Source organism: Phocoena phocoena, chromosome 7, assembly GCF_963924675.1.
Source record: "Phocoena phocoena chromosome 7, mPhoPho1.1, whole genome shotgun sequence".
NCBI lineage: Eukaryota > Metazoa > Chordata > Mammalia > Artiodactyla > Phocoenidae > Phocoena > Phocoena phocoena.
The window spans coordinates 105890535-105912701 of record NC_089225.1 but is presented as its reverse complement, the minus strand read 5'-3'; the positions used below and the strand labels follow the sequence as shown (position 1 = coordinate 105912701).

Below are 22167 nucleotides of genomic sequence, written 5' to 3'. Positions count from 1 at the left end.
GTGAAATATACATAGGTTTGTATATAATCCAGACCGTAATGGGATAGATTTTAATGACTTAAAATACGATATGCTATAAATGAAAACAAAATGTTCAAAAAAATTATGTGACTGACTCTTGGGAACTCTGCAAAAGAAAAGAAGAATAATGGCAAAGGAAAGAAGCACACTAAAATATTTCGTGATTTTTCTGTGAAGGTTTTTATGTGTGATTTTATTCTTTTTTCCATACTTCTTCATATTAAGTTTGCACAGAAATATTTCAAAAATTCCTCAGGTTAAGAAAATATTTGCCCTAGTTTAGGAAGTGTTGGGTCACTGCATTATCTGAGATGTTAAGCATCATTTACTAATGTTTTCATATATAAGTTACTTTAAGTATTAATATAATTTCTAATTTCAACCTGTGTAATCAGAATTTTTTAGGACATGACACTTAGACTTTTTTTTTCTTTAAGGTCCCTTCCCCTAGTTAGTTTCTAAAAATGAGTTTGTGAAAAACATGTTACAAGATTGGAAGATCTATGAAAATACCTAAATTCAGAGCTAGCTGTTATGTTATGAGGCAGTTAAAGGTGACTGGTCTTTGTGCATTGTTAGCCTTAGTTTATAAGTAGGTCGTGGTCTCTAACGCTAAGCATTCTTCTTTTTAGCATTTTCCCGATAATTGTATTTTCACTGTTAGTTAACTGTCTTATATTTCCTAAGAGTCCTGTCTTCCATTCAACCAAGGAATTCCATAAGAATGAATATTTTATCACTTCTTTAGGCTGTCTAAAATCAAGCAAACAGTGTTAATCATATTATCTCATTTGAGATACATACTTTGTAATATTTGCCACCCCTGGGGATTACTTTCTTTAGTTCCAGTTGTGTCCCTTTCAATCTTAGGGCATCATTTAAATGTAAAGTCTTTTTTGTTTCCTAAGGATAATTTTATAGAATCATTTTGTTTAAAGGAGGATTTTGATGGGCTGCTAGGAATCCATGCTGTAAATAACATTTTAACCTAAGAATTAGATACTAAGATTTATGGATAACAATTTTTTTCTGTCAGCAATGTCTTCAAGGCCTTTTTAACACAAATAGTGTCGTCTTCATGTCAGTGATTCTGCATGACTGGATCCTTCATCAGGATTTTACCTGTATTTGTCTCAGGGGACCTGATAGGTCCTGTAATATATATTTGTGTTTAATTAAAAACGGTTTGTTGAGTGAATGAGTTTTGTCACATCCACACTATTAAAACTTGTATATTCAGTTACTTCACCATCTAAAACCTGATGAAACAAATATGTAAGTTAGCATTTATTGAGGGTTCCCACTGTGTCTTAAGTTGATAAATTTCTCCATGTTTATATTCAAGGTTTCTCTCTCTTTGCTCTCAGGCAGCCCATCAGGTCGGTGAGGATGAGATAAGCTTGTCCACTCTGGGACGAGTTTATACTATTGATTTTAATTCTATGCAGCAAATCAATGAGGACACGGGAACAGCACGTGCCATTCAGAGAAAACCTAACCCCTTAGCCAATACTAACAGTAGTAAGTATCTTTTGAGTTAAAAGTAGTACTGTATTGTCTGTGAGTAGTATTTGCAATAACAAATAATTGTTTTATGGAGTGTTATTATTAAACTTAAGGCAGTTGCACAGTAGTGATTAATTTTTTGTTGTTGCTTTAATCGGCAAATGAGCCAATATTAACTGGCATCTTCCCCAAGATTTTCCTACTTCTGTGATTTGCAGTGTCCTGGACTCTAGTCAGAATTGTCCTGTGCATCCCTTTCCCCACCACCGCCTTCCAGTGTTATTGAGATATAATTGACACACAGCACTGTGTAAGTTTAAGGTGTACAACATAATGGCTTGACTTACGTCATGAAATGATTATCACATAAGTTGAGTGAACATCCAGCTTCTCATAGATAGAAATTAAAGAAATAGAGAAAAAAATTTTGTTTGTGGTAAGAAACTCTTAACGTTCATATATAACATCAGCAGTGTTAACTACATTTGTCATGTACGTTACATCCCTAGTACTAATTTACCTTATAACTGGAAAAGCTTATACCTTTTGACTGCATTCATCCAGTCCACCCCCCGTCGCCCCCCCCCCCAGCCCCTGCCCCAGTAACCACAAATCAGATCTCTTTGAGTTTGGTTTTGAAGTATAATGAACTTACAACACTATGTTAGCTCCCGTTACACAACATAGTGATTCAGTACTTCTATACATTTTAAATGATCGCCATGATAAGTCTACTTACTATCTGTCACCAAAGTTATTATATACAACAGTAAGTGACTGTATTCCCCATGCTGTACATTTCTTACTCATGCCTCCTTTATTCTGCACCTGGAAGTTTGTTCCCCTAATCTCCCTCACTTGCTGCTTTTCTCCCCTCACCCCCTCCCCTTTGGCAACCGCCAGTTTGTTCTCTGCAGCCCATGCAGTTTTTTAAATCCGATCCTTTTATCCCTGTTTTATCTTTGGATCCACTCACACCCCATCATATTAGTTCTTTACAACCTTTTATTTTATACTTTCCCACCAAAATTCTCTTAATTAATGAAGAATAGGTGATTGTGATTTTTTTTTTTTCTTTTCAGGTTTCTGTCATTTGTTCCTTTCCTGAGGGATTTAGTTCATTGCTTTTGCAGGTCTAGGCTAGCGTGCAAGGGTCAGCATACTGTTTCTGAAAAGGACCAGATAGTAAATATTTTAACCTTTGCAGGCCATGCAGTCTCTGTATTCAGCACTGCTCTTGTAGCTGCCAAACAACCATATACGATATGTAAACAAATATATGTGGTTGTGTTCCGATGAAATTTATTTACAAAAATAGGTGGTGGGGGGATTGGGCCTTTGGACCATACTTTGCCAATCCCTGTTCTAGCGCTTTTCATCTGTTACCTTTCCCCTGCACCTTATTCCTTCTAATCAAAGTGACAGGTCATCTTGTTTTTCCAATTTCTTGCTACATACTCACTGTCCAATTTTTCAGCTCTGTTTATTTCTTACCAGTGGTTTAACTGGCTAATACTGAAACATCTCCAATATTTTGTGGAACATATATTAGTAAAAATAAGAGACCCAGTGTAGTGGTGCCTTGTGCTTTTCAGCTGGCCAGAATGGCCGGTGGTTTTTTAGCTGCTTGGCTGAAATTTGTCTTAATGCCATTTATAGACCCCAGTTGATTGCATTAGGTAAGTTAATTTGCTTTATAACCAAAAAATTTTTGTAGCATTTCAGATAATTACATCAGCTTGAATGCTTTATGTTATTTACTTTATTGTGTTTCTGAAGTCTGTAGCTTTAGGATTATACTTTTTTTATTACAGGTGGATATTCAGAGTTAAAGAAGGATGATGCTCGAGCACAGCTTATGAAAGAGGATCCGGAACTGGCTAAGTCTTTTATTAAGACATTATTTGGTGTTCTTTATGAAGTGTATAGTTCCTCAGCAGGACCTGCGGTCAGACATAAGTGCCTTAGAGCAATTCTTAGGATAATTTATTTCGCGGATGCCGAACTTCTAAAGGATGTCCTGAAAAATCATGCTGTTTCAAGGTGTGTTCATGAAAGTGGTGAAAACGCTTTAGAAATCCAAGTCTCTGCAAGTAACTTCAGAAATCTTTAAAGAAATAGTACAGAAAAAATATGCACAAAACAGTTCATTTGGAATATTTTGAGCCCTTCGTTGTCTTTCTGTATTCACAAACACCTTTGATAAAGAATAAATTAAATGCAGAAGTTGAGCATTTAAGAAAAATTCTTGTTCTGGTGGATTGGTTTGACACTTAAAATATTTTGCTCTCAAATTTAAAGTAGGATGGCCAGCAGTAATTATCAAATTCAGACAAATGTTTTATATACAAATGCTTTCTTTTTTTAGTCATATTGCTTCCATGCTATCAAGCCAAGACCTGAAGATAGTAGTTGGAGCACTTCAGATGGCAGAGATCTTAATGCAGAAGTTACCTGATATTTTTAGTGTTTATTTCAGAAGAGAAGGTAATGCCGTTCATGATAGTTAATTCATGGTTAATCTTTTAGTCTAAACATTATTTCAGTAGAAGTATAGTTATACTCTATAGAAAAAAAATTAAACTGTTATTTTTATGTAAGATATTTGCATGCTTACAGCTTTAATACATATAGAGCATCTTTTATAAATCTTTTGTTATAGATTGTATGAGATTCACTGTCTGTTGATGAACACTTAGTAAGTTTCAATGATTTGAGTGTTTATGGCCCAGAAGCAATCATTGAATTTTCTTTTTATGCTGATAACATATAGTTGCCCATAAAAATTTTTTGAAAAAGTCAGAGGTCACTTTCCCAAGGAATCCTGTTAGTAGATCAGAACAGCTGTAAAAGGGATTATTTTTTTACTTCACTATGTAGATAATGGAATATTTCAAGGCTTGGAATAATCTTCAGAATGCAATTGGTGTAGTCCTCTAATTTGAGGAATTTCAATGTCGAAATCAGCCTAGGGGACATGATACTTTTCCATTCTTTTCTTGAAGACCTCAAAGATGAAACTGTATCACTCATTTGGGTGTTTTATTCTTTTTAAACCTGCCAAGATAACAAAAGTTCCTTCTCGTCAACAGAAATCTCTTTATGGGTCTTCTTGGTCTATTAGGTTACTTTGGTCTTGTGAGGATGCAGAAAATGATGGTGTTTTCCCCTCACGTAATACTTTATCTTCAGTCTTAGAAACAGTCCTGGTTCTTTATGCATATGATCTGTTTTCCATTCTTTTGATCACCTTTTCTTATGCTGGATTCATCTCTCTTTACATCTTGAGAATGTAACAGACATGCTAGTGTAATAGTATTGAATCAGATGGGAAGAAGTTTTCACTATTTCTTATTAGCTCTGTTCAAATAGCAGTGAGTTTTCAAAAAAAAAATACAGCACTACACATTTATGTGAAATAGAAGGCAAACTCTCTCCATTTCCCAGAGATAGTAACTATGGTTAACAAATCAGATTTTCTATGCTCACATAAATGCCTGGTATGTATTCTTATTTTTAGCCTTAGATTATCTTGTATTTTACATTCTGTATTTTGTTTTTGGTTTTCTGTTTTTGTTGTTGTTTGCTTTTGGTTGCTTTCTGATTTGGAAGCATATCAGAATCGGTCTTTTTTCTCAATGATTTTTTTAAAAACTTTGGTAGAATCAACTATGCCGTCAGGTTGAATTTCCCGCCCCCAAATATTTATATAGCATGTACATTATGAAGTTTATGGAGGAATGTAGATTGGTTCTACCCCTTTGCATCTGGCTTGTCTCACTGTTCTTTCAGGTTCCACTTAAATGTCACTTACTCCTAAAGATCTAGCCTGCCTTCTAGACTGTTACATCTCCCGATTGTATGCTCCAACAGCACTGTATTTTCTTTTTCATAAGCAGTTCAGTCTTTATTTGTAGTTTCTTGTTAGATGTATCTTTCTCATTAGTTAATAAGTGCCCTGAATCCTTTTCTCTTAGCCACGGCGCCATATCCTTAGTCCCTAGCACACGGTCTGGCATATGATTGCTGCAAATAATACTCATGGAACGAATGCCTGCAGTTTGAATTCATTCAGACTTTTTTTTTAATAAAAGAATCTGATGGAAAGCTCTGAACTCTTCCCCAGAAAAATATGATTGTGTGAACATGCACTCACATACATTCAGACACACAGATTTGCATATAGTTTTACACACCGATATTCAGACACACACCTTTATATTCCCCCCTCCTCTCATGTACATCTTGCCACAGTCCAACCCCAAATATAAACCCTGCCTTATAAGTTACTGTTCATTTCTCCTCATACACCTCCAAGGATGTGAAAATCACCATCCTTCAATAGCTGGTGTTCTCCTTTTTTGGCAGTAGTGTTACTGTGATCTTATCTCATTGTAGTATTTGAAGTTAATGACTGTAGGTCTTTTTCTTCCTTCTGGCTATCAAGCCACAGGTGCACTGCATTTCTGTAATTGCTTATTGTTTTTATAAAGGGTATTTTATTTCCAGTAGGAATTTACATGTGACCCCATTACGTATCCTACATTCGGGTTTTGAGTATTGGCAGACAGTCTGTATAAATATCTTTTCTTTAATTTTGAATTTGCCTACTACTTTTCTTTGGAGTCAAGTTGAAGACTCTGGCACCTAAAGTTATTTTCCTGTTTGCCGGGTACTTTTTATTCATTCCTTGTGAATCCGTGTTAGCATTTAGGGATCTTATAATGGTGGGGAGGTGGTCCTGATTAACACATACTCTCTTTAATCTCCGCTCTGTAAAGGTGTAATGCATCAAGTAAAACACTTAGCAGAATCGGAATCATTGTTGACAAGTCCACCAAAGGCATGTACGAATGGGTCAGGATCCTTGGGGTCCACGACGTCTGTCAGCAGTGGAACAGCCACGGCTGCCACTAACGCCTCAGCTGACTTGGGATCCCCCAGCTTGCAGCACAGCAGAGATGATTCTTTAGATCTGAGCCCTCAAGGGTAAGTCAGAGTTTTGCAGTGATTTTTGTGCTCTTTGCCTTTAACTCTGCCCTGGTACCTGAGACTCACACAGGGAAGTAAATGGTAAAATATTATGGAGAGTGTACGTTTTCTATTTTTCCATGTATATTGTGTTAGATATTTAATGGGAATGGGAAGAAAACTGTTGTATTGAGCCCTGTTTAGGAACCACAAGAGATACATGGTGTTTCCATACAAGGGAACTAAGGCTCAGAGAAGCTAAGTGACTGGTATAGTGTCATGTACTTATTTTGCAGATGCGGGATTTGAGCCCTCATTTCTGATTCCATAATCTTGCGATTATTTACTGTATTGCAGCATACATACCAGCTTTAAGAAATCCAGATATTTAATATAGTGAAAAATATTAAAAGTCGGAATTTTTAGACTGTAAAGGAAAAAAGATCCCGATTTCCCATTTACCTTTAATTGGCATATGGGAACTTTTGCTGTTAATAAAGGCAAATGAGAGTTCTAAGTTCTCTGCTTCCACCTCTTTTTTAATTCCTTTGTTGTACTGTGCTGCTGAGAACATTACCAAACCCTCGTGTTGGTTTTCATTTTGTTGTGTTGAAACAAGTCACACTCTAAAAGTGTTTTTGTTTCTTTGATGTAAGCTGTAAAGTAGATCTTGGTAAAACATTATACTTAATAAGTGGGGTCCAAACATTTAATCTTATAAGCTGCAAGGTAGCATTGTCCTGTGAAGCTAGCCCACTCCGAACCCCAGCTGCTTCTGGTGCCCCTTGGTGGCAGTTGTCCAGCCTGGTTTAAGTATGAATTTTGGCAGTTCTGTGGCTTCTGGCACAGCCACTGTTAATTTTAGGAAGCTGCTGGGTTTAAGTGGTACCATGTAGTGGGCACAGTCCAAGGAGTTTGAGAATGCCAGAGACCCCCCCCACCTTCACTGTTTTCAAGTTGGATTATCTTGCCATTTTCCCTCCCAGCCTTGCCTGCCTCTCTACTTCCTCCCGAGCCCTGCTCCCTCCCACAGCTGCTGCAGTGACCTTAAGTCATTGCAGATGTTATGGAAAAATCCGATCTAACTTTTTTGGCCAGCCCAATACTATATTATTAGCACAGGCACTTGGTAAAATATGATGCGGCTCAGACAAATGCCGCATTTCTGAGCTACATACGTAAAACATATGAAACAAATATGCAGTGCAAAGAACCTATATGATTATAGGTTCTGACAGTTGATACTCTTAAAGAAAGAGGAAAGGACCTTTTTCTTAAAATACTTTCAGAGTTTTTAAGTGATTCCTTTCTCTTCTAATATGGTTTTAAATGAAAAGTTTATATAAATTCGTAAAGGTGGAATTGTTTAATTTTAAGTTTATTCCTTGAAAGTTCACTTGTCCTGATCGTCAGGTATATTGACCACACTATTAAGTGTTTTCAGGAGACATGTCAGATGTTGGGAGACTTTAAATATTTTTTTCAAACTTTTTCTTACTTGGGTCATAGACCAACTGAACCAGAACTTTTTTTCTTCTTCCCCACTTGATGTAGCTTTGTTATTTGAAGGATGATATTTTAAACTATTTCTTGTGTTGTTAAAGATAGTGAAAATAGTACGCAAAGGCTACATACGTTCTGTTTCATATATTCTAATTCAAAGTAGGCTACTCAGACTATCACTTGCCACATTTGTTTACAGATCATTTTGAATTTTTTAAAAAAGTACTTATAAATGCATTCATTTAGGATGTTATTGCCATTACACACCATGAAATTCCTTTGGGTGGTATTGGAAAGTATTTTGATAATATTAACACTCAGTGCTATGTATATTTTACTTATTGTCATTTAGGTTAGGGAAGAAATAAGGTACCCAAATTCAACATATTCTTTTTCTAGTTTATGCATTGCATATTTGTTTCCTATGCTTTATGTATGTACTGCATTTAATAATGGAGTTTAACACAGGATTAATGAGATATTCTATTTGGTTTTCTTTTTTAAAATTAATTTCTTTCTTTATTTCTTTATTTATATTTGGTAGCGTTGGGTCTTCGTTGCTGTGCGCCGGCTTTCTCTAGTTGCGGCGAGCGGGGGCTACTCTTCAGTGTGGCATGTGGGCTTCTCATTGCGGTGGCTTCTCTTGTTGCAGAGCTCGGGCTCTAGGCGCGCGGGCTTCAGTAGTTGTGGCGCACGGGCTTAGTTGCTCCACGGCATGTGGGATCTTCCTGGACTAGGGCTCAAACCTGTGTCCCCTGCATTGGCAGGTGGATTCTTAACCACTGCACCACCAGAGAAGTCCCTGGTTTTCTTTTTAGTAGTTCAGTATAGTCAAATAGCTAGCTATTTTCTGAACTAATCATTTTCTGTGTCTTGTACACTTCTAGAACATTGGTGCAGAGTTGGCGTTAAATAATCACTAAATGAAAAATACCGTGTTATAACAATATTCTGCCATTTTAGCTTGCTTTTAAATGAGTGATGATACTAAATCATGGTAAGCGCTAAACTTACCCCATGTTTTCCCACGTGACAGTCGATTAAGTGATGTTCTAAAGAGAAAACGACTGCCAAAACGAGGATCAAGAAGGCCAAAGTATTCACCTCCAAGAGATGATGACAAAGTAGACAATCAAGGTAATTTTTGTGATGAAACTATGAGGCAGTAAAGGGAAAGGTGGTAGCAGTTAAGGATACATACTTCATTAAAATTGCTGATAGCTTTGAAGCATGCCTGAGTTTCCTGAATTCCCAGTGTTGTTAGTTCTTTTAGCTAATTTATTAAGAGTGGGAATCTTAAAATTCAGTTGGTTTTCATCGATTGCACTGAAATGATTTAATCATCATTCTCTTTTCATAGCTAAAAGCCCCACCACTACTCAGTCACCTAAATCTTCTTTCCTGGCAAGCTTGAATCCAAAAACGTGGGGAAGGTTAAGCGCACAGTCTCACAGCAACAACATTGAACCGGCCCGAGCTGCGGGAGTTAGTGGTCTTGCCAGGGCCGCCTCAAAGGACACCATATCCAATAACAGGTAAGGTGGGGGGTTCTGTGTCACCTCTGTTCTCAGGTCAGAAAAACTTCCCATTTTTCGGTCAGCATATTTATTATATGGAGATGAAACATGGACACAGATCTTTAATTTATGCTCAGAGGTGGTGGCATAGCTCAAGGATGGAGCCGATTCTCAATTCTTGAACCCTGTGTCTGGCTTTGTCCTGCATTCCAGTCTCACATTTTAAAATTCCTTTCAACACGTCTACTTGGGAGTTGTGTATGTTCAGAGCCAAACAAATAGGTTTCCCATTGAACCTGTCCCGTCGTTCTGTTCTAGAAAAAGAAAGCGGACGTATTTTTTGTACACATACGTGCGCGCTCTTTTATGATAAACCTCCTCTACCCTTTACAATGGAAGGTAAGGCTCTTAGAGCAGAGCCCTTTTTTAGAAACTTAGAATTCTGTCAGCTAAACGATTTCACACCAGTTTATGGCATTAAAAAATTATTTCTTTAAAATCCTATGGATTGTTTTGTCTTTTGGCTCTGGATGTAACATACCAGCAAGGAGTGCTTCTTCTGCAAATAAGACATTTACAAAAATCAAATTCCATTGGGAAAACAAGGAAGTTCTTTTTGTTTGGTTGATTGCTTTGGTTGGTTGGTGGTTCTGAACTTCAGTTAATAAAAATAATTAAGCAAATAGATTTCTGAAGCCATGAGAATTTGTAATTTAAACAGCGAGGTCTCAGCTGTCATAGCTAATTGTGCACCTAATAGGTGGATGTTTCTTGTCTATAGTTCTTTACTTCAGCTCTCCAGGGAACATAAATAAAGGACAGTGCAGATATGTCTGTACCTTAGAGAACAGTCATGTAAAATTGCTTTCAGGTGAACACTCAGGAAACTCTTAGGTTGTAGAGTCCCTAGAAGTTAGAACTGTTTCTTTGGTCTTCATGTAATGACCTGAAATGTATTTTAAGTACCTGTGCATTTCTCTAGGTATATCTTAGCCCACCTTCAAACTGAAACTTAATTAGGTTAATGTGGAATCTGAATTTACTAGTCTATAAGCATAGGCCAAAAAGGATTTTAAATGTAGCAACTATTTGCCTTTGACCAGAAGTTATAATTGAAATCCTTTCTGTTTACACTGAGACTTTAATATCTTTTTCCTTCTGGCAGAGAAAAAATCAAAGGTTGGATTAAAGAGCAGGCGCATAAATTTGTAGAGCGTTATTTCAGTTCTGAGAACATGGATGGAAGCAACCCTGCATTGAATGTCCTTCAGAGACTTTGTGCTGCAACCGAACAACTCAACCTCCAGGTACCGTGACTGGTGCATCTGGCCGGTTCACTTCTGTCTCTTCCGGCGTCTCTTCCGTCCTGCTCTTCTTTTCCTTGGTGACTCTCTAGCTTTTTAGCCAGACATGTACCTTTGCTGCTGACGTTTCTTTAACTCGTCCCTTGACTTTTCGTGCATCACTTTATCATTAGATGGGCTAGACATCTGGTCTTTGACTTTCTTTCCTTCACCTCCCTTATTTCTTGACAAATGAAGAGACTTTAGAAAATGTCCCTCAAGCACATCTCTTCTCTCAGTCCTCTTCAGCTGCAGGTGTTAGCATTGAGAAGACCTTCCTTAACCCCTCTTTACCTGTGGCCTGAGAGTACTCAGAGAGGATAGAGATGTCATAACTAAGCCTTTTGTGTTTCATTTGACTCTGTTTGCATTTTTTATATACTTTGAGCAATATGCGTAGTACATGTTTTCCAAGAAATTGTCTGTTTCATTCATACTTTAAATGTACTAATGTAAAGCCATACCTTGAACTCTTGTTATATCTCTTTTCATTTTGGTATTGTAGCTCCATTCCTCCATTCGTATTCTCATCCTTTGTCTTTTTTTAATTTTTTAACACAATTCCATTGGTTGAATATGAAGGTTTTTGTTTTTTTTTAATGTTAGTATGGATGCTGGTTTTTTGTCATGAAGTAGTAACATTTCGTGAATGTGTGTGTAGGTAAGATGTTATTTTTCAAAGCTCTACCAAGAATGCACCACCTGCCCCTGCCTTCTTTTTTAAAGGTGTTAAGAAAGTATCCAATTGCTTTTGGGGAAATGTGAATTGTGCATTTAGTAAAGGCTGTCTAAATCAGTAAATATTGTTTTCAACTCTTTCAGGTGGATGGTGGAGCTGAGTGCCTTGTAGAAATCCGTAGCATAGTCTCAGAGTCAGATGTTTCATCATTTGAAATCCAACATAGTGGATTTGTGAAGCAGCTATTGCTTTATTTGACATCTAAAAGCGAAAAGGATGCTGTGAGCAGAGAGATCAGATTAAAGAGATTCCTTCATGTATTTTTTTCTTCTCCAGTAAGTTATCTAATAATAATGCCTGTGTGTCTTACTTTAAGCGTCATTGCTCACTAGTGTGTATATTTTCATCCCAGTAGTAATTTCGAGTAGTTTTTGGTCAAGATATTGAGGTAAAGTGTTTAGCTTGCTTATTATACACAGTTGGATTCATTAGTCTTTTATACATCAGGTAAATAATAAAACAACGAAATGGTGACTTGAAGCAAGGGCCTGTTCTGTGGTTGATGAATCCTGAGTCTTTGTTTTTCTGTCAGGCAAGCCGTTAATAGTAGTCTCTCACTTGTGAATGTATTTTATTCTCAATATCTGTTTTTAAACATATTGCAGTTTGCAGTATATTTTTTAAGGGAAATACAGTAGACATAGTGTAGCTATAGACATTAGAGTAGACACATATACATTTCTATTTTGTATGTAAAACACAGAACTAACAATTTCATTGAAGAGTACTTAATCACCATTTATAATGTGGATTATGAGACCAGAAGCCACAGAGCAGCTTCAGTTCCTTCACCCTCAGTGAGTGAGAGCAAGAGAGTAACCTGAGTACTGTTGACTCAGCATCACTCTGCTTGTTCCTAATGGCTTAAGAGAAGGCATCCCTAGGGAAGATTCTCCGGTTCAGCTGTGTAATAGGGCTAAGGACAAGTCTCCTGTGTGAAACTGTGTCACCATGTCTTTTCAGTGTTTGCAGGCATTGCTTATATTATTTTAACTTGTGCAGCTACCTAAAGCAGAATTGATGTTTATTTGAGAATCATTAGATGTGTAGCAATATCGGATATAGTTTTATACCATGCTTAAAATTATGTGCAGGTCTGTAATCTCTTATCTGAAACTCCTTGGGGCTGGATGGGTTTCACGAGTTCTACCATACAGTATATACAGCATGTATTACCTGATATATCCCCAGTGGATTCTGAACAGTACTTTGTACACATTAAATATTTTTGCAGCAAAACATAGGACTATTCCCACTAAATAAAGGTTGAATAAAGACTGCAAATGGCCTTGTGTCTGTCTGAGTCGGGTTTTGCCACTAAATGAGTTGTGTTTTCAAGCCTTTTGGACTTGGGAATTGTGAATATGGGATTGTGGGCCTATACAGAAAGAATGTCTTTATTGAAATAATTTCTTTGGAAACACTGTTCTAACCAAATCCATCAAAAAAGGTTCAGTAGATTAGATCTTGTAAAACTGCCTATTAAATTTTCTTGTTGAGCATTCCATTTTCACGAGGCCTTGCTTAACCTATTGGTTTATTTATAACTTCAGCTTCCTGGAGAGGAGCCCACTGGAAGAGTAGAACCAGTGGGTAATGCACCTTTGTTGGCATTAGTTCACAAGATGAACAACTGCCTCAGCCAGATGGAACAGTTTCCAGTCAAAGTGCATGACTTTCCGAGTGGAAATGGCACAGGAGGCAGGTAAGGATCATTGCCTAGGTGTGCCCTTGCCATTGGACTTTATGCTTTATTTTGTTGAGGTAAGGTGGCAAGAGGTCTAGTGACATCTTGGTCTGCTCAAAGAACATTCATCTATAAGGACCGAAGAAATTAAATATTCTAAAGTGTGAATCAAATAATTTTTATCCCTAAAGTCGTACCCCGTATCTTAAACATGATGTTTTGAAAATATAAAACCAACTTGTGCTGGAAAGTTGTAATAGGCTTAGTTTTCCTTAAATTGATGTACTTTAATATATAAAGCTTTTCTCCAAGAACTTTGTAGATATGGATAATAAAATGTTTACTTTCTGTGCAATAATGTGATTTCATTATAAGTGGTTTTGCAAAAACTTTGCATTTTGATGGGCTTTAACAAATCAGTTTTATTTTTTTTCCATAATAAAGTAGTTTTACAGGACTCATGAAGCGCTGCAGAAAGCATTCATTAAGTTCATTGTTGTGTTCTTACAGAATGTTACATGCTTCCTGGAATATTACGACTAGCAGCCTAGAAAATTTTAAAAAGTAGTTTGGGTTTGAAAAACACAGTCTGGTGTGTTTTAAAGACATTTAAAATTCTGACTGAATTAAAACACTATGCATTATTGAATAATGAAGTGATCAGTGTGGACTAGGTTTTTTTCTGCTTTGAAACTTAATGTAGAGAGTGGTATTTAATTTTGATTATTAAACTGTCCTGGAAGATTTTTATGAAATAAAGGGACACTTTCAAATATATTTGAGAAAACCATAGTGTTTTACATTTTTATCTAAATTTGTGTAAAATATGTATGTTTACATATGTATATATCAAGATAATGGAATATTCTTTCCCATACCCCTGTTTGCATGCGTTATGGAACCTTGTAGATAACTGCATTTTAAACTCGTCTTACTCTTGCCAGACCTTTTCAGAAATGAGCAGTTGAATATCATTACCAGGTCTAGACTGGTATAGCTATTAAACTGCTTCACTCAAAAGACTATAGCAAAGTAAAATTTAAAGGTTAGTTTTTAAAGTAATTTTGTAGCTGAAATCTTTGAAAGCAAAAATGAGAGGGTTTGTTGTTTGTTTTTAAATAAATAGGGTTTCGTAGGCAATGGCAAAATATTGCAGAAGTGAGCGTGCCCGAATGGTTCAGGAATTTTTATCCTGCGGAAATAATTAAATCTCGATCGTGAGGTATTTCCACTTACATAGATTCATGGTGGGACAGAGATGGAAGGTTGATTTAACGTTTTCATATGCATGCGTACACATCCTCTTTTATTTCTTATTTTATCATAAAATGTTTTTTCCAATAACTTGGAATTGCTAGCATTACTATATACATAACTGGTAAGTGCTACTTTGTGTCTCAAGAAAAATGCAGAGTTTGTATTATCTTGCTTTTATTTTAGTTAGTGTATGTTGGTTTTGAAAATAATAGAATAACTTTTTTTTCATAAATTATCTTGAGCTTTTCTCTCAACAGAGGATCACAGGCTTTAAAATTTTTCAACACACATCAGTTAAAATGCCAGTTACAAAGACATCCAGACTGTGCAAATGTGAAGCAGTGGAAGGGTGGACCTGTCAAGATTGACCCTCTGGCTTTGGTGCAAGCAATCGAGAGATACCTTGTAGTTAGAGGTACTTTCTGTACATGTATATTGTGTGTTTATGTGTACATTTGGGATGAAATTAATATTAAGGGATATATAAATTATTTCCCTATTGCTGCTTCTGTCAAAACCTAGCATCAGGAACTTCTGTACTCATCATTTATTTTATATGTAGTATGTAGAAATGTTAAATTTTGTAGGGATTGACTGCTTACTTGGTTGATTGGGTGATGAGTTACTTTATCCTGGTGGAATGTAATAGAAATCACATTTTGTATCTGACAGTTTTCTTAATCTTTCTGCTTTGTAGATCAAAATGTAATATACATGTTTTTCTAGGAATATGTTAGTTTAGCCAGTATATATAGGCTTTTCTTTGCCACATGAAATTGCTAGGAGTTTAAGAGACTTCTTGGGTCCTTAGGGTATGGAAGAGTAAGAGAAGATGATGAAGACAGTGACGATGATGGCTCTGATGAGGAAATAGACGAGTCTCTGGTAAGCTGCTGTTCTTACCAAGTTTTAATGTGTAAAGTTCAGGGCCTGTAGCTTCAATGGATTTTGTTTTGCTTTATTTAGGCTGCTCAATTCTTAAATTCAGGAAATGTACGACACAGGCTACAGTTTTACATCGGAGAACATTTGCTACCGTATAACATGACTGTGTATCAGGCAGTACGGCAGTTCAGTATACAGGCCGAAGATGAACGGGAATCCACGGATGATGAGAGCAATCCTCTAGGAAGAGCTGGTATTTGGACGAAAACTCATACAATATGGCAAGTCTGAAAATGATTTTGTTTGGTTTTTCATCAGCATTGATACTGTTTGTGTGTTTTGGAATTCCTGTTACTGGCTGGCTTGCATAAGGAGAGAGGGGACTCTAAATTCTATGTTTTATTATTAAAAGCCACTTCACACGTTCCATCTTGTGTGTGTGCATGTGTGTGTATGTGTGTATATTTAGCTTCCTCATTAAGTCTACTTGAAAATGTGTTTGGGCAATAAATAATCATAATTTGCACCCACTTTTCTAGTAGCTTCATTTCAAGTCTTTAAATAAGGCAAAAATGTCTCCATAAGGTGATGTTCCTTTAGGTAGTACGAAGTTTGGCATCTCTGAGCCCTTAGACGCATTTGGATGCAGCTTCCTGCATTGTTGGTGAATGTCTACTACTTATTTAAACAGGGTGATTCTTCTCAGAGCCACCCCCTGGAGTTTCTCAGGTGGCCCCTCCTAGGTGATCTTTTCTAGGAAGCAGTCCCATTGGCAGTTCTCCAAATCCACAACTAGGGAGAGAGAGGATAGCCCTCAGAGAGTTGTTCTGGTAACTCGGTGGTGTCTGTGGCTTGCACTTTGGCCTTGCAGAATAATTTGCCATTTTAAAATCTACTTTCGGTTTACATACTCTTATTACTTTAGGTACAAACCCGTGAGAGAGGATGAAGAAAGCAATAAAGATTGTGTTGGTGGCAAAAGAGGAAGAGCCCAAACAGCTCCAACAAAAACTTCCCCTAGAAATGCAAAAAAGCACGATGAGTTGTGGAACGGTAAGTGATGTCTAGAGGGGCAAGGAGATCGCCATGGGGCAGTAGTCTTCCTGTCTTGAAGGTTTTGACAGAGTGATTTATATCTAGTAGTAAAATCTTTTAATATAATTTATAAAAATATGAATTACTACAAATGCTTGGCTGCTTTTAATTGAACCCTTGACTTTAATGTCTAGAAAGTGAAAAGTTATCTTGAAAGAATTTGTGGGAAAACTTACCATTCTTTCCGTGAAGAATTCATGTTTTTATGAAAACAAAAACAAATTTCATTAGTAGAACATATGCACTAAAGAAGAGGCTGAACATTGGCAGGGTGACCCTTAATTTTTATTGTTATTCATTATAATAGTGTGATCCACCAATTATAGAGGGAATAAAAAGTTTTGCTAGGTTATAAAATGACTACAGAAAGTAGTAAAACCTCCCAATTGGCTTACCTTCTTTTGTAGTAGTTCCTTCCAGTCTAACTTTGCTCATTTCCTCCCTTTCTTTCTTTCTTTTTTTTTTTCTTTTTTTTTTTTGCGGTATGCGGGCCTCTCACTGCTATGGCCTCTCCCGCCACGGAGCACAGGCTCCGGACGCGCAGGCTCAGCGGCCATGGCTCACGGGCCCAGCCACTCCGTGGCATGTGGGATCCTCCCGGACCGGGGCACGAACCCGTATCCCCTGCATCGGCAGGCGGACTCTCAACCACTGCGCCACCAGGGAAGCCCCTCTCCCTTTCTTTTTTATAAGATGGTTACAGTGCCTTACCAATAGGCTGCAGTCCTTGGGGACCAGCTCCTATCAGGGATTTCCAAACACTGGTGTTGTTGATGAAATTTTCCCTGGTCCACAGAAGTAAGGGCATTGTAGCAACTTTGTTTTTCATAAAACTCAGTTTTTTCTATATGAAGGGGTGTTTGAGATATTTGTTTTCTATGTTTTTGGTATTAAAACAATTGCCCTTTTATGCAGAGATAGTGTTGTGATTTTTGATTTCTTTGCTTGGTAGAAGTAAATGGCAACAGTTTCAATCTCTCTCTCTTTTTTTAATGCTATTACTTTATGAGATCTAAGAACAAAGGAATTGCAGATCCTACTTGGAAACTATCACAGTCTATCATCTAAGTCTTGGATTAAATAACCAAATCTTATTTTTATCAGATTTATAACTTGGGAGTATTTGTTTATCTTATATGGCCATTTTAAACCGGATATAAAAAAATCCAGGAAATTTCTGTAACAGTGAACTTAATTTAAACACCTTTTCTTTACTCCTCTCTGGCCATTTTATTGTCAGTTATTTTTCTGATATAAAGGAGAAATGCAAAGGAGTCAGTTTTTCTCCTTTACAATGTATGAGTATGGGAGAGACAGTGAAATTTTCCTAAGCCTGGATGATTTATCTATAAGATAAAAAGGGGAAAAAAATTGTTCAAGCTGTCAGTACTCTACTAGTAAGATACCGAGCGTTAAATCTTAACCACTCTTGGTTACTGTTTTTAGGCATGTTGAGATGATGCTGGCTTCATTGACTCTGCCTTTCTAACTTTGATCAACACTTTGATCAAACTTTGATCTTTTGCCCTCTAGATGGAGTGTGCCCGTCAGTATCAAATCCTTTAGAAGTTTACCTCATACCCACACCACCTGAAAATATAACTTTTGAAGACCCTTCATTAGATGTGATTCTTCTTTTAAGAGTTTTACATGCCATCAGTCGATACTGGTATTACTTGTATGATGTGAGTAATGTTGTCTACTTTCGAACTTTTCCCTGATGTGTTGTCCATTACATGTTTTTTCTTAGTGTCTGTCTAGTGCTTGATCAGTTTCCTGTTGTACTAGAAATAGAAACAATGATTCAGCTGAACAGCACAGATCCTAGCCCAGCATGTATGAAAGATACTCTTCCAGTATGTTAGTAAGAACAAAGCGTAAAGCAGCTCTGTATACTTCATACAGTAAAGTCACCTATTTTGAGTTTAAAAATATGGTCAAATTATCTTTTGCATTTATATTTCAGTGGTAGTATTTATACAGTAACTTGAGCAAGTGGTTTTTACAGGGCAAGATGAATATTAAGTAGTTTCTTAGTCTTTGCAACTGATATTTCCCCAAAATACTATAGAATACTCTGAACAGTCATACCACTTTAGAAATATTAACGTTCAACTTGCTGGTTTTAATCTCCAAAAACGTGAATCTATTTTACTGTAAAAGCTGTATCAACAAGAAAAATTCTGCATTCTCCCAAATGTGTCATCATTAGGTAAAAATTCATCTAGGCAAAATAGTATTTATGCTTTATTTTATTGTTTCTAAGAATTAAACTGCCACCTCCGTAGTCTTAAGAGCAATATAATGAAATATACATACATTTAATTTAGTTCTCTAGGAAGACCTAGCTCTCTTGGCAGACTTGTAAATATTCTCTAGCTATAATTTATAAAATTAAGCTACCACATAAAAATTGAACATTATTAGTTAAAAAATCTTCAGGTACCTTTAGTTAAAAGTTCATTTATTTAAGATGTGTATTAAATTCAAGTGAAAGTTGAATGCTTGTCTTTGATACTTCGCTAGTGGGGGGAAGAGTGAAGGAGCTGGCCCTGCATGAAGCGTTCGCTATGTCAGTGGCGCGTGGGGTTGGGCTGTCTCAGCTGTACGTTGTGAAAGCTGTCATTCAGGTTGGGACATACCAACAAGAAGCTGTATGTTGGAAACCAGCAGGGGAAATCTCGGCACTCTGCATACGTATTTGGGAATAAAGGAAACGATGGTGACTATAATCCTAATGTTTTACTACATAATAGACTTTTTTTTTTTTTAACATTTTACAGAATGCAGTGTGCAAGGAAATTATTCCAACTAGTGAATTTATTAACAGTAAGTTGACAGCAAAAGCAAATAGGCAGCTTCAGGATCCTTTAGTAATCATGACGGGAAACATCCCAACATGGCTTACTGAACTAGGAAAAACCTGGTAAGACAATCACTTCTGTAGTGGTGGGCTTGGGGGTGTTATCATTGTGTTGATCTTTATATACCTTGTTACAAAAACGTAGTCTTTAGCAAACCTATTTAAATGTGTTTAGTTAATGTGATTTTTGATCATAGCTTAATTGTGTAGCTTCAGCATCCAAACAGGCTAGATGAGCTGGGGCTGGCACTAGGTCTACTTGATAGTATCTTTATATATGAAATAGGGAAGTACACAAGGATTTTTAGTGAGGAGATTCAGCCCTCTTCCATCATAAAATTGGACACCAGAGGTGGAGTTTGGTTGATTCTCTCTCTGAGCCTGTTTGGGTCCAGACCTACATTCTTGGAGACTATAGGACTGCACTGATGGATACGGGAGCCACCAGCCACATGTAGCTGTATTTACGTTTAGATGAATTAAAATGAAAATTTTTAAATGGGAGATTTTTAGTCACACTACCACATCCTTGCGTGGCTACTCATATTGTACAGAATAGATGCTGGATGCTTAGATAATCATAGGAAGTGCTCTGGACAGTTCTGTGTCAAGAACTGCCAAAATCATATTCAAGAGGCAGCGGGGCCTTGGTACTGCAGAGTTCATTCTTTAAAGATAAGCAGCTGCCTTTGGGCAGTTTTGAGTGACTTAACAAATGCCAAAGCCCAGAGGAAAATCATGAACTTAGTGAAACCATTACTTGTGTGTATGTGGAATGGGATGGGTTGGCAACCTGGTGAGGTGGTGATTATAGTTTAAAATTTCACCTTCACTAGTCATGTTATGCTTACTGAAGGTCATTGGGAGATTAAAGATGATCTTGGATGGACTTGATTTTAATGGTTGAATTTCAGATTTCATAGTGAATGGCTACTTAATGCATTATTACTTGATCACTTAGAAATTTCATGCAAGAATTATGAAAATTCTTCAAAATTAGTTGAGTAGATCATTTTTATTGGTTACATTATAATTATTAATCTGTATCATATCAAAAGTTGTTTCTAAGCCAGGGTTTTTTAATGGTTTCTGATTCTAATTCAGTTAATAAATTTATATCGCATCTTTTTACAGCCCGTTTTTCTTCCCTTTTGATACCCGGCAAATGCTTTTTTATGTAACTGCATTTGATCGGGACCGAGCAATGCAAAGATTACTTGATACCAACCCAGAAATCAACCAGTCTGATTCTCAAGATAGCAGAGTTGCACCTAGATTGGATAGAAAAAAAGTAAGTTTCTCCCGAAAATATTTAAAGATAAGTCATACTGATAATGGGAAAACTAGAAATGTGATGCATCTAATTATCCCTATTGGTTTAGAGGTTTATCTTAGTCACAGTTATCTCTTTGCTTACCTTCTTATCATATGTGTTAGCCATATTTTCCTGTCAGTCTCTTGGGATCTCTTGGGATTCTTCTTTATTCTCCAGTAAGAGTCCTTCCCTCCCACCCCAGTTTCTGTAATGATTTCTACAGTTGTTTTTCTCTTTTAGTCTCCATAACTCTTGTGCCAAGGAAGAATCTTCTCTTCTTTCATTGAGACCTCCTTCCTTTCCTTTCTAAATTAAGAACTCTAACCATATCTCCCTTTTATAATTGATCCCTTTATGCAGTAGGTAGAATTAATCATATCCACATCATCCTCTTAGCAAATCACTCCAATTAGAAGAGACAAACAAAATCCTTGATATAGTTCCTGTCTCTGTACCCGTCAGCCTTGTATTGCTGACTGCATCTTCTTGTGCTTCTAATCCTGGCCCCATGGTGATAACTCTAAACCACACAGCCCTGGGCCATTTACATCTGAGACTAGTTCTGCACTTCTCACACTGCACTGCCTTTTCCTTAGGACTTCTTTGTTCATCTACCTTTTTCTTGCTGAGGATTCTTATTCAAGTCTGTCTTCCTACAAACTTCTATCTCCAAAAGTCTCACAGAAGCCATTAGTAATGGCTTAAAAAGGGGGAGTGGGAGGAATGAGAAGCAAAACAAAAAAACATTGTTCTTAAATCCTATCTTTATTTGTATCGCTAGGATTCCATAAACAAGGTGTAGGTAGAATTTGGAAATCTATCAAGACCTTTCTCATCCCCCTGCATCTCATTAATAGATGTTTGCAGTGGTGCTTGTAGGATCTCTGCTGGTCAGAGCCAGTATGTTTCCAGCTCACCTGTCACCTCCACACCTATTTCTCCATCACCAAACTATAAATGTACACAGCGAGATTTCATGGAGCCACAGCCCTGAATTGCATTGATGTTTGAGAAGGTTACAGAGATCCTTTCTTCAACAACTTGAATTTTCTGAATTTGCCATGGGCTCAAGCTAATAACTACACTCACATCTAGCTTTTCTTCACGTACAGCAGGATGCTGTCAATGTTTATAGCACTGCAGCTATGTCTTAAAACCTCTTCTGAGGTGTGCTTCTTTTTTAAGAAATAATTTTTAACGATTGAATTTTTTTTTTTTTTTTTTTTTTGCACTGAGAGAAATGCCACCTGTTTATCAAAGTTTCTTCACATTTGTACTTTTCTTTGCAGCGTACTGTGAACAGAGAGGAGCTGCTGAAACAAGCAGAGTCTGTGATGCAGGATCTCGGCAGCTCACGGGCCATGTTAGAAATTCAGTATGAAAATGAGGTGAGCTTATGAGGCTGTGTTGACTTGTGCTCTTGATAAAATGTCCCTAGAGTTTCTTGGTCCTGTGAAATTCTAAA

General features: G+C 36.9%; 1 protein-coding gene across 12 annotated transcripts in view; it reads left to right on the top strand.

Annotated features, from left to right (window-relative positions):
* The window catches only part of TRIP12 (thyroid hormone receptor interactor 12), a 105408-nt gene that overhangs the window by 65970 nt on the left and 17271 nt on the right, over positions 1-22167 (top strand). For 4 of the 12 annotated variants that reach the window (XM_065880450.1, XM_065880446.1, XM_065880439.1 and 1 more), the window contains 17 exons: positions 1389-1542; positions 3342-3570; positions 3896-4014; positions 6309-6516; positions 9038-9138; positions 9362-9536; positions 10684-10825; positions 11684-11875; positions 13154-13305; positions 14787-14959; positions 15356-15429; positions 15511-15710; positions 16355-16482; positions 18058-18209; positions 19308-19450; positions 20522-20678; positions 21992-22090. In XM_065880450.1, coding sequence (XP_065736522.1) covers positions 1389-1542; positions 3342-3570; positions 3896-4014; positions 6309-6516; positions 9038-9138; positions 9362-9536; positions 10684-10825; positions 11684-11875; positions 13154-13305; positions 14787-14959; positions 15356-15429; positions 15511-15710; positions 16355-16482; positions 18058-18209; positions 19308-19450; positions 20522-20678; positions 21992-22090 — 2598 coding nt within the window. The remainder of the gene's footprint in view (positions 1-1388; positions 1543-3341; positions 3571-3895; positions 4015-6308; positions 6517-9037; positions 9139-9361; positions 9537-10683; positions 10826-11683; positions 11876-13153; positions 13306-14786; positions 14960-15355; positions 15430-15510; positions 15711-16354; positions 16483-18057; positions 18210-19307; positions 19451-20521; positions 20679-21991; positions 22091-22167) is intronic. The other 8 variants (XM_065880447.1, XM_065880445.1, XM_065880441.1 and 5 more) reach the window with 3 other exon arrangements.